Below are 15475 nucleotides of genomic sequence, written 5' to 3'. Positions count from 1 at the left end.
TCTTTTTAGGTCATTGACCAACTCCTGCACAGACCACAGACTACTGCAAACTAGACTATTATGACACCATCCCCAGATCTATAACCTACATGACCGCAAGAAAAAATTCAAAAACCTCAGCATTAGGAAAATGAAGAAACCTTAAGAAGGGAACGCACATGAAGTCAACCCCCTTTCCAAGCCATATGTACTCATAAAAGGGCCATATGTGGCTCGCAAGCCATAGGTTTCCATACTTTGGGCTAGTGTATGGAACAAAGAATCCAGAAAACATGGGTGATAATGCATTGTTTTATTTTTGGGGTGTTAATAACTTCAGGATCCAAACAAAAGCAGGGGAGTTAGGCATTAAATATCCTAAAATACAACCAGACCTCCTTGAAGTCCAAAGCTATTTACAGTTAAAAAATAATGGCTCTAACATAATGAGAACACTTTCCTAGAGGTGTAAAAATGTATCTACTGCACCTCAGTAATCTCTACCTCCAGGGTCTGTATCGGATCGGGCACCTCGTCCAGTTTGATGCCCGTAATGGCCTGCTGCGCCAGCACGTAGTTGACCACCTGCATGACGTCCCTGTCGGTGAGCGTAGCCTGCGAGCCTTCGTCGGCCTCGGCCGCTGTCGCCTGTTCAACCTGCACGGCCTGCACCGCCTCGGTGGCCAGGACCGTCTCCATGGTCTCCTCGGTGATCAGCACAGTCTCGATCTCCTCGTCGCACACGGCCTGCTCGGACGTCTGGGCCAGCCGCAGTTCAGGCGGTAGGTCGGACGCCAGGATGTTGACCACGTGCTCCACCTGCGTGCCCTGGTTGTGGAACTGCAGCGTTTCCTTCTCCAGCATGATCTTCCTGGGCAGGTTGTCCACGTGGTACTTGGCCATGTGCTTGCGAAGTGTGCGGGCGTCGATGTGGGCCTCGTTGCAGATGTTGCACACGTATGGACGTTCGCCCGTGTGTGTGCGCACGTGCCGCTTCAAGGAGCGGGCATCCGCCCACGCCACGCCGCATGTCACGCACTGAAACGGCTTCACGCCTGGGACACAGAGTGGGTTTCAAGTTCAATGGATTAGTTCCTTGAGATTTGAAAAACCTTTATCTAATAATAATAATAATTTTTATATACATACATAATACACATACATATGTAATACACACATTTTATATGTATATATATATATATATATATATATATATATATATATATATATATATATATATATATGATATATAATCTTACACACAAAAATACATTCATACATATATCCAATATATACAGTTTCAAGACCGGGTTAGGGATTGAAATTTGTTTTGAGATTAGAGTTTGAAGACAAATTGAGAAAATTGAGTGGTAATTAAATTTAAAAATAGGGGTTCTTTGTTGGGTAAGGTGTAAAAATAGAGTTCTGAGTTTTAAAATGCCTCCAATATTTTAGTACTACAAGAATAAACATCAATTCCAAGTGTCGAGAACATCGCAACTTTCGACATATCTTCCCTATTTTTCACTCCTCACCCTCTGGATTCCAGAGGACATGAATAGAATGACCGAATTTAATGAGGAAATGTTTTAGGCCTGGTCTTTTTATCCTTCAAAATGATGCATAATGTCAAAATATTTGACGTCAACATTGAGCTGGTAAGTTTAATCAACTGTTAAACAACACTGAATCTTTTTTTTTTGGTGGCTGGGTGAGTATTCTAATAAGAGCCCAGATAGTTTCAAAGTTTTGTCGGTTTACAAGATAATGCAAAAATAATGTTTCCCTACCACTATGTGCACAAAAGAAGAGGTCCCAGTTCCAACTTTCTCTCAGTTCTGCGCAGATGCCGAGAAGAACAACAGCTTCTCGGGGCAGGTGCTAGCTTTTTGGGGGATTTTGTTTAATGATTCCAGTCTGCGTACTGCTTAAGTAATTTCCTTGGGCCGGAGTTTAGTGTAAAAACGCTGCCAGAAGTCATTTTGCAGGGAAAAAGAAAACAAGACCTAACATTTTTGTCCCCTGCAGTCTGGCCCCGCCGACAAACGCGATTCTGGTACCAGCAAGTCCATGGGATTTCATTATTGTAATCTTCCGCACACACACAAATGATTTTTCCTGTTTTAAACTTGTATCCTGTTTTTTGGTTTTTGTTTTGGCTTTTCAAATGCGTATCCCCGACCCGTCTCCACAGACTGGTTCTACTGCCCAAACAAGAAACAACATGAGACATCATGATTGGTTAGTTGATCAGATTATGAATAGATACTGATTTAAATGGAATAACCGCCCAATTGTTTAAATGTTACCTAAAAGTTTCCCTAAGTTAAAGCAAACAGTGATGTTTTCCCATTCTTTATTTGTTTCTCCAAATTTCTCCATATCTTATTCATTTTTCCTGGGTAGATTTTTAGTAGACGCATTACCATGAATATTTGAGTGTATGTGTCTTGATTAAGATAAAAACGGACGTCTAAACTGGAACAAAACAGTCACGGTTACATTGTGCATGTAGCGCCCTTCAGATAGAAGTCGGAAAACTATGGCTTGCCCCCGCTTTGGATGTACATTGCTAATGTATCCTTTATATGGCTGCTCATTAAATAATTTAGGTTAATTTTTAAGACACTTTATGATGAAAAAACACAAAACAACTGTAAATAGCCAGAAACGCCAGCAAAGCAATTTGATTGGATGAGCGGCAGGGGTGGGCGGAGTTATGCACACAGCGCACATCTCTGCCCAGCGCCCTCTGCACCAAAGTCTAATACGCCTATAACCTCTTTTGCAGTATTTTGTGACGTAATAAGAGAACTCTGCTTGCAACTTGTTTTGAAACCATTATGAAAAATAAGATACAAACTCAGAACAAACTGTAAACATCCAAAAAGGCCAGCCAAACACAGGGCAATTTGATTGGGTGAACGGTAGTGGTGGGCAAATCTCTGCATACATAGCACGCTCCCTTCTCTCACACACACCCAGTGCGCTGAATGGAAATACATCCATAAACGTTTCGTTTACAGTTTTTTTTGTGACATTTGTACAAGAGAACCCTGATTTCACATTGTTTTGAAACCATTATTTACACGAAAAAGAGGGCAAAATTGAGCCTCAACGATCTTAAATAACTGTGGGAGGGAGAAAAGTTTAAAGTGGTATATTTGTTGATATGAGACACAGGTTATAGCATTACTAATATTTCATAAATTTTATCAACTGATCCAACGTCAGAGTGGAAAAAAATTCACTGAAAAATTAGCTTTTGTCTGGAGAGCGGGTTTGATGGTTTAGCTGAATTTTGTCTTAAAATGTATGGTATCTCTCAGGGAAAAAAAAATCTAGATATTTTGCCAACATGGCTCTTAGGGTCAAAAAGTTTCCCGAACCCTGCTTTAGATTATGTTTTTGACCACAATGTTTGTCAGCCGTTATTCCTTATAAATATCTATTAACTGCTTTATGTGTTTTCGAACTAAATGTATGCCATTGCGCCACAGAATCGAGAAAACTCACCACAGTGGTATTAAAAGTCATTTGTGAGCCAATAAGGCCGATATGAGAGTAACAGCATCAAATTTGTGTGTCAAGCTGTGGGTGAGGCTTCAAACTTGGGATAAGGTTTCAGTTAGACTGAAATGTTTAAAAAAAAATGATTTATGGCTTTTACCTTCGTGGTTGTTGATGTGCCTCCTGTACTCCCGCAGCTGAGTAAACTTCCTGCCGCAGTGCTCGCACTCTCGCTCCAGGTTCTGCTTGACACGACCTTTCTTGCCATGCGTGGCCTTTTTCACGTGGCGCCGGAACAGCGCCTTCTCGAAGAACTCTTTACCGCACACGTTGCACCTGAACGGGAGAGGGATTGGCCAATCAGCTTCAAAGACGGCTTTCAAGACAAGGTTTGTTAAAGTTAAAGGGAAGGTCCAGGGTTCTGTAGTTAAAAGTTTTGATTGACTTATCATCAACGAATGGAATTTGAAATTTAGGTTCCGTGAAGTAACACAGACCCCCCTTTCCGCAGGCAACACACAGCTAAATAATGTTTACCTTTCTTATCTTTTGTTTGCCGCACGTAGTGAAAAAGAAAAGCACAATAAAAATGGGGTCCCAAAAATAGTTTAAAGTCTGTGGGAGTCTTTCAAATATATTGACCAAGTATCATACTGGCCGCTTGGAATTATTTTATTTATTTTGGCCATGAAAGAGTCGGAAATCATGTAATGTGTAATTATTTTAGGCCGTTTTTCTCCAGAACTATCCCAACTTTCAATATCTACCATAAATTTGTGTTAAGAGACTCTAATAAAAATTGAAAATAATAAACAAAAAACAGACCGATTTGTCAGGATTAGGTAAACATTTTCTCCAACTGGCACAACAATATAGAGTCCTGTGCTTCTCTAAGAAATTATAACGTAGCCACCTCTAACTCCAACTCCCTTTCCCCACATGGTTCTTTTTCTTTCGTTAATTGGAATCGCATGATTTTCTTGTAACAACAATGTCCTTTGTTGGGATTTGATTTTCCATCATCTGCACCGGTCGCGGGGGTGCCGGAGCCCATCCCAGCTATCTTTGGACAGTGGGCAGAGGACACACTGAACTGGTTGCCAGCCAGTTGCAGGGCACACGGGAGACAGACAACTCACTCGCTCGTTCACACCTAAGGACTATTCGGACTGGCCAATTATTGACATGCATGTTTTTGGGATGTGGGAGGAAACCGTAGAGCGCGGAGGAAACCCACGCAAGCATGGGGAGAACATGCAAACTCCACACAGGAAGGTTCGATCTCATGACCTCAGAACTGTGCCACACACGCGCCAACCACTGCACTGCCATGCTGGATTTGATTTTCCATGCCATGTAAATAAATAGGACTTTGTTAAGAATCAAACCAAATTGCATTATTTATTTGTGTGTCTATACCTTTTTCTTTTGGACTGGTTAATCATTAATAATATTAATGAACTGAAAAATTGATAATTTAAAGCTAAAATCTAATTAGGTGTGAGGATTGCTTCCTTCTTGATACTACAGAGACAAAAGAGGGTATTTTGAACTACAGACACTCCCCTACATACGACCATTCGACTTACGCAAAACGATAGATACAAACATTTTTTTCGGCATGTCGAAAAATATTTGGACATTGCTGTAAGTTAGATTTTGAATTCTGTGCACCTTTTTCCAAATACAGGACAGTACTTTCGTGCTTCTTTCTGATAGCAGTGGAATCAAGTTCCTCTTCCTAGTTCGTGTGTAAACATTCTATACTGTATCTCCAGCGCGCAAAGAACTTTGACATTTTTATTGTTTATTATCTCGTGCATCCATTCAATATGGTTGGTGGAAGGGTAAAGAAGAGGCAAGTCATTTCTTTTAAAATGAAAGTGGAATAAGAAAGCTTGATGCGGTTGAGAAAATGGTTGGATCGCTTTTTTTTTCATCCACTTTCTACCAGTGAGGAGGAAGTCGCCTAACTCTTGAGGCTCATCTTCCAAAAGTAAGTTTAGCTTAACTTTATTTATCTTTATAGAGCATATAATTTTATTAAACATTTAATTTTCAGTACAAAACAATACAGGTTACGTATACAAGCCTTAAATATACTTATTATATACTTATATAACTCTTAAAAACATACATTCCTTATAAAACATAGCACTGAAGCAACTTATGAACAAATTCAACTTACGAACAATCGTCCGGAACCTATCTCGTTCGTAAGTAGGGCAGCGTCTGTATTTCTGATGGTGAGTCGCTGACCGAATCAGTAACCACCGAACTACATTCTAAACCAAATGAATCGATAATGTAAAGCAATTTTCTATATAATCTTAATGAAGTAGAGGTTGAAATTGAACATGACCACATTGTAAGAGATCATAAACTAGAAATATGATCGGTTATAAATATATACATAAATAATTGAGTGTTGGTCTCTCAGTTGTCCTATATTGTCAAATATTTTCATCATGACCAGGCATTTTATGGGCATGCGAGGTAGACAGTGAAGCAATTTCTGGAGACAGAAACATGACCTGTCACTACCCAATTTATTGCCCCTTTGACAATCAAAACTGATAAAGTAATAGAATACACCTTTATTGTCATGGGTTAACATATTGTGACAACGAAATTGGGCTCAAATGATTCAATTTTTTCATTGATTACAGATAACAGAAAATGCCTTACAAAATGCATTACTTAATATGCCCCGTCTGTGTCATTTCTTGCCTGTGATCGGTCCCTTGCAACAAGTGGATTATGTGAGATACGATTGTGGGAAGTTACTGCCACCCTCTGGGTGTTTAGGAGAACTACTACTAATTGTTTTTTTAATACGCATCGCCGCGAAGCCCGCGTTCTCTTCTTCCAGGAACCGTTTGATTTTTCACTTTAACCCAAAGGTCGCGAAGTTAAGGTAATTCAAATGGCGCTTGTAAAAACGGTAAAAAAAAAAGTGTTAAGTAAAGTTTTCAGATTTCATCTGTGATCAAGGATAGAAGTTTTTACCCAGAGGTGACAAGCTTTTGAAATCAGGCAAAGGTTTCAAAATCAGGTTTTAAAGGCTGTGGTTGAACAAAGCTTGGATTTGGGTTATGTTGCTATTTAATGCTCAGGGGTAAGCAATATTAAATGTACAATAAAATGATTGTAAAATATACAAAATAACATTATGAACCTGGATTATGGCTATATGGATATATATTTACTTCAAATTGGCTAAGCCCACTGTTGTCATCGATTCCAAATAGGGGTCACGAAAAGTATTTTATGTAGGGGTTACCAATTCCAATGAGAACGTCAAATAGTTTTAAAGGAGTCATGATATGTGGAACGGATTGTACAATGCATTGTAATTTCAAGTCAGCGCACGTTCACCAACAAAATTTACTCAGGTTTAGATAATGCTTAAAGTCAGGCTTTGGAATAGAGTTTCAAGCAAAGACAATGGTTCAAATACCAGTTTGAATCGAGAACAAGGCAGGGTTTTCGATCATTCGACTCACTTGAAGGGTTCAGCTACGCTGTGCGACTTCACGTGCGAGTACCAGTCTTTCTTCCAGCTGTAGCACTTGCCACACATTTGGCATTGGAAGGGTTTGAGGCCCATATGTTTGTTCATGTGCTGCTGCAGGTCTTTGGCCTCGAAGAAGCGCTTTTCACAGCTGCGGGGAAGCACGGGTGCCGTCAGTGAAGGGGGGTCGTGGCTTGAAAAACTACGGTAGCAACGAAGACGGTACTACTCACTGGGTACAAGCGAAGGCGCGCACGTCTGGTTTGGGCCGGTGCTTCTTCAGGTGCTTGCTCAAGGCTGAGGCTCTGTAGAAGGTGGCGCCGCACGTGTTGCACAAGTATTTTGATTCGCCTGCCATCAAGATAGGGTTTCAAATGGAAGTTTTGAGGAATAAATTATTGATACAAATAATTGATTTCTTGGTATTGCCATTCATTCAGTTGTTATTCAGTCTCTACATTGTATCAAGTGGTGATTTTAAAGCGGGGTTTTTAGTTCAGAAAATGCTTTTAAGTTTGTCAGTACTCGACAGATCTGGTCTAGACTGGTGTGAAGCAGGGATTCCTTCTGCTACTTCTAAGGTTTAAGCTTTTGTCATAGCCCGCTCTTCTGGTATAGTGTTAGCAATCTTGTGAAATCATTCAGCCTAAGCAGCCACTCCTGGATATTTAGTTCAATACTCTGATTAAAATAATAATAATAATAAGATGAAAACCTCAATGGTTTATGTAAAACCAGCACGCAGAGGGAGAAAAAGGCTTCTTGTTCGAGTGCAAATTTCAAATGAACTTTCATGAAAAAGTTTGTGTTTAATCGCTGGGAATTCAACATGGGATTTATCCCAGGTTTAGGTTTCAGAATACAAATAGAATTTCCAATCACGGTTAGTGTTTTAGAATATATTGGGGTTTCAATTAGAGATGCATAATGTACTTTTTGGAACCAAACTAGTATGAATATTTAACAAGAGGCAATGACAGATCTTTTTTTAATTAAGAAAGTTTAAGCGAAAAAAGTGGGCTTGCAAAGTGTTAGTGGTACGGATTAAAAGTTTATGCATCGGGCAAAAATAATTATCATTTCGATTTAGATATATGAAAACAGAGACTCAATGAGTTCAAGCATGTGTTCAGCCTTCTTTCTTATGTAAAAGGTTAAAAATTGAATTTCAAGCCAATCAAAGGGTTTTTAATGCTCATTTATCTGGGATGGAGTTTCAAGAGAATTTCAAAATTGAACATTTAAAGAAAGTTTGAAATTAGGGAAAACATGCAAAAAATTGAAAATTTGAACTTAAAATTTATTTTGGGCTTAAGTTTCCTCTGTGCCTTCACAATATATTTTAAGCAAGGGTTAGAGCTGTTATTTTTGGTAGGGGTTTCAAATGAAATTTCACGCTGAATGTTGTTTCAGAATGGATCTTTTGAGAACCCTGAAAGCGTTTAGCCTGTTTTAAGATTAGGTACTATATGGTTCCATCAGCTTGAGGCAAGATAAAGTCAAGACTTTTTGAGACTATTTATTGCGTTTTTAAATCGGATTGAAGACTAAGTCGACAAAAAAAAAAAAAAAAAAAAAACAATTGAAACAAATAAAACAAGGTTATTTCTTTCACATAATACACATTACATGGGACAGCTTTTAGCTATTGCGAAAATCATTGAATGTACACTTTGACATGGTCCAAAGAAAACGTCTGTCCCAAGTTGTTATGTGTATTGTGGGTAGACCTAAGACATGTGTACGATTGGGCAATTCGTTCCGACATCGTGGTCGTGCCATGTTGCCACCAAAGTAAATGGGTGAATTATTAAAAAGGACAATTGATAAATGTTACTAAATCTTTTTAGTTCAAACAAAAAAATCAGATAAATGTGTTCACATTTTTAAGAATTTCTAAATTTGGGTTTAAAACCCTTTAAAGACAATTAAGGCTTTATTTTTAGAATCATGAATTCAATGCCTTTCAAGACTTTTAAAGGCCCCGCGGGGACCCTGTATGAGTTTTGCTTCACAGCTTCAATATGAGGTTTGGGCTGCCAGATGGATTTCTGTGTGTGGTTCTGACCCGTGTGCAGGCTGGTGTGCTCCTCCATGCTACGCTTGCTGACAAAGGACTTGTGGCAGTACTGGCACTGGAATTGCTTGGTGACGTCGTGGAGGACTCGGTGCATCTTGAGAGCGTGCTTGTGGGTGAAGGTCTTGCCGCACACCTTGCACGCGTGAGGCCGCATGCCCGTGTGTTGCAGCATATGTATTCGCAGCGAGTACAGCTTGGGAAATGTCTTGCCGCAGGCTTCACACACATACCCGCGCTTGGGCTGCGGCCACACTGCCCTGGTGTGACGCTCGTCTTCCACGGGTTGTGAAGAGGACGGTGATTTGGGCGCGATAACCCTCTGGCTGTTCTGCTGCTTGTGGCGAACCAGGTGGGCACGCAGAGAGGCAGCGTACTGGAAGTCTTTGTTGCACAGCTAAAAAACACATGACAAGATTACGATCATCTCTCAGAGCATTTCAGGAATCAGATTAAGGTTATGATGTTAGGGATAATGTTTCCAACTATGAAAAGGATTTTATACTTTTGATTTTGTGTTCGAGAGCCAAAGAGGGGTTTGAAACATCTTTCAACATTGTTTGGAATAAATGTTTAAAAATGTTATAGTTTGAAATGTTGGTTTGTATGTGTATTTTTGTTTATCATTTCCTTTTCAATCATGTTAAAAATGGTACTCATGTCTCTGTTTCTTGCACATGTTTACTGCTCACCTTGCACAATGTTGACTATTTTTTTGCACTATGATGACTATTTTTTGCACCAAATGCATATGTTGACTATTTTTTGCACTATGATGATTATTTTTGCACCAAATGCATATTGCACAAACCCTTACGATACCAAACTGTATGTAACATCCTACATGCCGACATTTCTTGTGTAAATATTGTGTAAATTATAACTATAAGCTTATCCTTGTTTTATAGATAGATAGATAGATAGATAGATAGATAGATAGATAGATAGATAGATACTTTGTTCATCCCCGAAGGGAAATTCACATTTCCAGCAGCATCCCTGAGCTGAGAACAATCGAGAACAACCTTATCTTCTCTGTTCCTTTATCTTTTTGGCTTTTTTACCTCACTGTGAATGTGTGAAACTAAAGTGTCATTCCCAATTTCGCTGTCACAATATGTTAACCCATTTTGTAACAATGACAATAAAGGTATATTCTATTCTATTCTATGTTGCAAGAAACATCAAATCACAAAATTAACAGATCACATGAAAAGAGAAAGAGATGCCATGTTTAAACCAAAGGCTTAAAAGAGAACCTGCCCCCAAAATAACTTTCAACACTTTTAATTTAAACAACCTACAGTATGTCACAAAAGTGAATAAACCCCCTCACATTTCAGCAGAGATTTCATTTATAATGTTTGGTAAAACAACACAGAACAAACATCGTTTTGACACAATGAAAAGAAGTCTGCCAACAAAGGCCATGGCTTACTAGAAAGATATCCTCTGGTCTGAGGAGACAAATTTTAATTTATTTGGCTCAGATAGTGTGAAGCATTTGTGGCGGCAACCAGATGAGGAGTACAAACGTGTTTGTGTTGTGTCCAAAGTCAAGCATGGTGTTGGGAATGTCATGGTGTGGGGCTGCAATGCATGAGTGCAACTGGAATTAGAGAGTTGTATTTCATGAATGGAAACGAGAACTCAATCATGTACTGTGAAATACTGGAGCAGAGAACGATCCCCTCCCTCCAGTAACTGGGTGGCAGGGCAATGTTCCAACCTGACAATGACCCCAAATACACTTTTAAGATGACCGAAGGTTTTTCTAAAGGAGATATGGGTAAAGGGGATGGACTGGCGGGGCATGTCTCCAGATCTAAATCCAAAAGAAAATCTTTGGTGCATCCTCAAGTGCAAGGTGGGAAAGCAAAAGATCTTGAAAATACCCAAGATCGGTCCTGTTGTCATGAAGGAGTGGAAGAGCATTCCAGTGGCAATTTGTGTGAGACTAATGAAATCCATGGCCAAGAAGTTAAAGTGGTTCTGTAAAATCATGGTGGCCACACAAAATATTGAACTTCAGGAACTTTTACTTTAGGGTGTAGTAACTTTTTTGTTACAAGGGGTTTAGCTACTAATGGCTATATTTTGAGGGTTTTTTTTGGGGGGAGGGGAATAAATTTACACTGCAATATAAGCTTTACTCAGACTTATTTTCATTGTGTCAAAGCAATTTTTCTTCAGTGTTGTTCAATTAAACATTATGAAATCTCTGCAGAAATGTGAGTGGTGTACTCACTTTTGTAACGTACTGTATCTTTCATCATTATAGCAATTAACTGTCAGTCCATTTAGAAATAATGACATTGTTTCAATCACAATATATATTTTAGTTTTCTGATGTTTTTTCCAATCCTGCTCATTACTCTTGAACAAGAAAACAAAATGTAAAGCCTGTGACAAAAAGGCATTTTCTCATTTAAATTGTGATTGAATTAGACATGAACCAAGAGCCCCACCCCTCCACTTCCACCTCGTGTTTTTTTAAGCACTGCTAGCGATGATGTTTAAATCCGAGGTAGGGATTTTATTTGTAGTTTGATTAGGATTTAAGCAAATGTTTTAACAGCTGTTAAAATTCTAAAATCAACTTTGATTTTTTCTAGTCTTGTATTCAGGTTTCAAAAGAAGATTTCAAGAAACACTGAATGGTGTTTTAATTTTTAACGTATCAGATTTAAACCAGAAAAAAAGGTATCAGCTTACATTGCACTTGTATCCGCGACTCTTGTCGTGCTTCATGGAGTGCATGATGAGAGCGTAGCGGCGTGAAAAAGACGCGCCACATTCTGTACAAGTGTGCTCCCCCTGTGAGGCGCCTTCGGCTGGCTCCTGGTTGTCCACACCAGATACCTCTTTCGCTGATGTGGAGACGGTGGTGGCCACTGTTGAGCCAGCATCCTCGTTTGAAGGGGCCTCAGAACCTTCAGGTTCTTGATTCTCTACCATACCGGGGTCTCCTACCCCTGGGGTCCCCTCGAGCCGTTTAGGAGGACGCCCTCTCTTCCCGGGCCTTGGACCTATCTGAATAATGTTTGTTGAAGAAATGTTAGGCACAGTACAAATGGCTATAAACAACCTAACTGTTGCGAACTAAAAGAGCATCACCAAACAGGGGTCTCATAGATCACTGCTTTAACTGGTTTGACTTCTGGACCCATAATTCCAACCTAATGACGAGCTGCAACCCAAGTCAAGAAACAAATTCCACTTTTCCAATGTGTATTTTTACATGGAGATAATGGAATACATACACCTTTTTTTCAAAACCAAAATGACCAGCAAAACCAAAACGAGTTCAAGTACCAGACATACTCACAAACAAGCCAACATCGCATATAAGTGACCCCTTAAAACTGCTTTAAAATAGCCACATATTAAAAGAAATTTGAAAAATGAATAAGGCGTGTACCTAAACATTGATAATTGTTTAATTATGTAGGTAATAAAGATAAATATACTCGTAGAAACTAAAATGATTAAAAAAAAAATTCACCATTTTCTATCCATTCTTGCATCGCTTCAATGGCAGACACTCGTACACCATTTTTGCTTTTTGCAATCGTCTCGACTCGATTGTTGTTGTCATTGTTTCCCACTTTCTTTTCCCTTAATCACCAACTTTCTTGGGACCCAGAAAAGTGAAACAGAACCAGGGCATTATCGCCATCAACTTTAAGGAGTGTAATTAACAATAGGATTAAAAAGGCCTGGGTGCAGTCTTTGTAACCCTTATAATGAAGAACTTTTCTGCATCAGTGGGACGGACAAGGGTCAGGAGGAGCCATGAGCTCACTCCCCCTGGTTTATGTAGACTCTCAAACATGAGCGTAAACTGGACTCATGACGAGGATCAATCAGAAGGGTATTTTGGGTGAATGGACAGGGACGCAAGAGAACAACTTTGGTTGTTTGTTTCAATTCATTCAAAGGGGAATACAGTATTGTGAAGGAACTTTCAACTGTATAAACCGTGCAAGACAGCTCAAAGCAAATGTGTCATATAAGGTAACTGACCTGAGGAACTTCCATGACTGGAAAGGTTCTTGATGGCTTCATTATCCAAAATTATTGTTATTGTTGTTGATGAGAGAGATGAGACTGGAATTTCCTCACAAAACCGTAATAGAACCATTGTCACGAGACCGGAACAGATCGGAGGCAGGAGGCAGGAAGGATGAACTCAATCGCGTAACGACCAGTTACTTTTATTTAGCAAAATAAAAGTTGTCCAACACTCAGGGACAAAACAAAACAAAAACAGGCCCACAGGCAAACAGGAACTCAGACTTAGAATACTCACAAAACAGGCTTTTACTCAGAACGGGCAAACACAGGTGTCCTCAAGTCAAACAGAACAGATTAATGCAGAACAGAAAACGCAATGAACCCGCAACCGGCAATCCCCAAAACCCGCCTTTGAGAAGCACACACGCAAATTAGACGATCTGCTACAGCCGGTGCCCAGGGGGCGGGGCCAGCCGGTCGCCACGCCGACCATGCTGGAACTGACAACCAGTGCTTTTATGTATGACCTTTCTCCCAATAAAAAGCCTTTCCTCGCCACTACAGTCTAACCAACAGTCTATTTTTCATCAGCATTTAAGAAACAATATTCTGCAACATTTCCTCCATTCCAGATCTGTGATTTTCTTTTTAAAGGGACATAGCTTGGAGCTATGAAACGAGCTTCTGATGTACCTCTCAAAGCGTAATATTTCCCACGTTGTTCAATTGGTAACCTTATAAAGAAAACTGTAGTAAAATAAGGATACGATACTTGCTTTTACTGTTTTCAAGTTTAAACACAATCAAAAGGGAATAGACTGAAATCTACAGTACCCTCAAACAAAGACTTTGTTACGTGTCCACTTCACACAGCTAATTGTTTTTGCGGTTTTGCTCTCTTCCTTGTTCTCAGTACTCCACAGAACTGAAAAAGTTGTACTGCCAGATCGCCAAAACGTGTCCCATCCAGATCAAAGTCCTTACCACACCCCCACAGGGCGCCGTCATCCGCGCCATGCCTGTCTACAAGAAGGCGGAACACGTCACAGAGGTGGTGAAGCGCTGCCCCAACCACGAACTCAGCCGGGAATTCAACGACGGTTGGTTGATTGATTGGTTCTGAATTCATGATCGATTATTGAGCATTACCTCTTTCCACACCAGGTCAGATCGCGCCTCCGAGTCACCTCATACGGGTTGAGGGTAATAGCCATGCCCAGTATGTGGAGGATTCCATCACTGGGAGACAGAGCGTTCTGGTGCCCTACGAGCCGCCTCAGGTTAGAAACATAATTGTGACTTTTTTTATTATCATTATTATTTATAAGGAAAAAAAAAGTTTTTATTCCTGTTGTCTTTGTATTAGTTATTTAAACCTAAATAAAACAAATGAATGACTTTTACTACTGCTTATAAGAGGTGCTTACTGTATGTTACCACTGAAAATAGGGAATTTTAATGTATTTCTAAAGAACGAAGCAAACTCTTGCATGCATTACAAAATAATTCCCATTTGCAGAAGATGTGTGATGCTAATTTTTAGGTTTTTTTTTCTTGTTTTAAGAAATGTCTTCTTGTATATTGAACAAAACCATAAAAAAATTGTCTAATCTAGCTGATAGGACCTTATTTTGCCAACCAAGAATTATTTTCTACCACGATTAGATAAGAAATATTTAAAATTGCCAAATCAATCTACCATGTGCCAGATGAGTTATACTTAAACAGCAAAAATGGTCTTACTTTAATTGGAAAAACAAGGTAAAATAGCTTGAAACTAGAAAAAAATACAGTGAAACTAATATTTATTTTGCTATGGGCACAACTTTATCACTAATATTATTTTTTTTTATCAAATGAGCTACAGTTTTAAAAACCTAAAAAACAATTTTACTATATTAAATGTTTGATTTTATCAGAATTGACATCGCTTAACATATATTTTGAGTGAATTTTATGATATTTTTTGCAGTGTTTAGTCTGTTCATACATGCACAGAAAATATACTCCGTGTAAAAGAAAGTAAATGTATCTTTATTTTTTCTGACATTCCACTTGAGCTTATTTTAAATATGAAATGACAAAAAAGATACTGTATTCATGCAATGACATTTAATGGCACTGTATTAAATCTCAGATACGACCTCAGAATGCGGAACATTTTCAAAATAACTTTGTATCTCAGCATAGCCTTAGTGTTAAAGGGGTTGTTTAATGTTACCACAAAAGATAAAATAGAAGTACTTGTCTCGATTCTCCACATCTGCACTATTAACTATAATGACTTAATAAAACAATCTTCTTTCAAGCAGTCTAAACGAATGCTTTCTAAGTTGCATGGTGTTTAAGTGGTTAACTGGGCCTATTATGACCCTACT

The 15475-nt window shown here is 39.1% G+C and overlaps 2 protein-coding genes across 2 annotated transcripts; one reads left to right on the top strand and one right to left on the bottom strand.

The window, feature by feature from the left end:
- Positions 1-277: 277 nt before the first annotated feature.
- Positions 278-13121, bottom strand: LOC148355487 (zinc finger and BTB domain-containing protein 11-like). The gene is made up of 7 exons (XM_088350228.1): positions 13107-13121; positions 11796-12182; positions 9072-9477; positions 7237-7354; positions 6996-7154; positions 3650-3825; positions 278-1034 (listed from the first exon to the last, which is right to left on the bottom strand). Exons 1-7 carry the CDS (start codon positions 13119-13121, stop codon positions 460-462), a joined length of 1836 nt encoding a protein of 611 aa, XP_088206354.1. The 3' UTR covers positions 278-459.
- LOC148355486 (tumor protein 63-like) lies at positions 13120-15022 on the top strand. Its single transcript, XM_088350227.1, has 4 exons — positions 13120-13131; positions 14011-14197; positions 14262-14377; positions 15017-15022. Exons 1-4 carry the CDS (start codon positions 13120-13122, stop codon positions 15020-15022), a joined length of 321 nt encoding a protein of 106 aa, XP_088206353.1.
- Positions 15023-15475: the final 453 nt, after the last annotated feature.

This window comes from Urocampus carinirostris, chromosome 12 (genome assembly GCF_059441175.1).
Source record: "Urocampus carinirostris isolate Australia breed hairy pipefish chromosome 12, RoL_Ucar_1.0, whole genome shotgun sequence".
In the NCBI taxonomy this organism is placed as follows: Eukaryota; Metazoa; Chordata; class Actinopteri; order Syngnathiformes; family Syngnathidae; genus Urocampus; species Urocampus carinirostris.
The sequence above is the reverse complement of the archived record's forward strand: the minus strand, read 5'-3'. Positions and strand labels throughout refer to the sequence as shown.

Bases quoted from the DNA above. Each gene is read 5' to 3' on its own strand.
- LOC148355486 (XM_088350227.1), top strand. The intron at 14,198-14,261 runs GTTGGTTGATTG...TTTCCACACCAG, and splicing joins CAGCCGGGAATTCAACGACG to GTCAGATCGCGCCTCCGAGT.
- LOC148355487 (XM_088350228.1), bottom strand. The intron at 9,478-11,795 runs GTAAGCTGATAC...TGTGTTTTTTAG, and splicing joins GTCGCGGATACAAGTGCAAT to CTGTGCAACAAAGACTTCCA. The intron at 3,826-6,995 runs GTGAGTCGAATG...TCTCCCGTTCAG, and splicing joins AGCGTAGCTGAACCCTTCAA to GTGCAACGTGTGCGGTAAAG.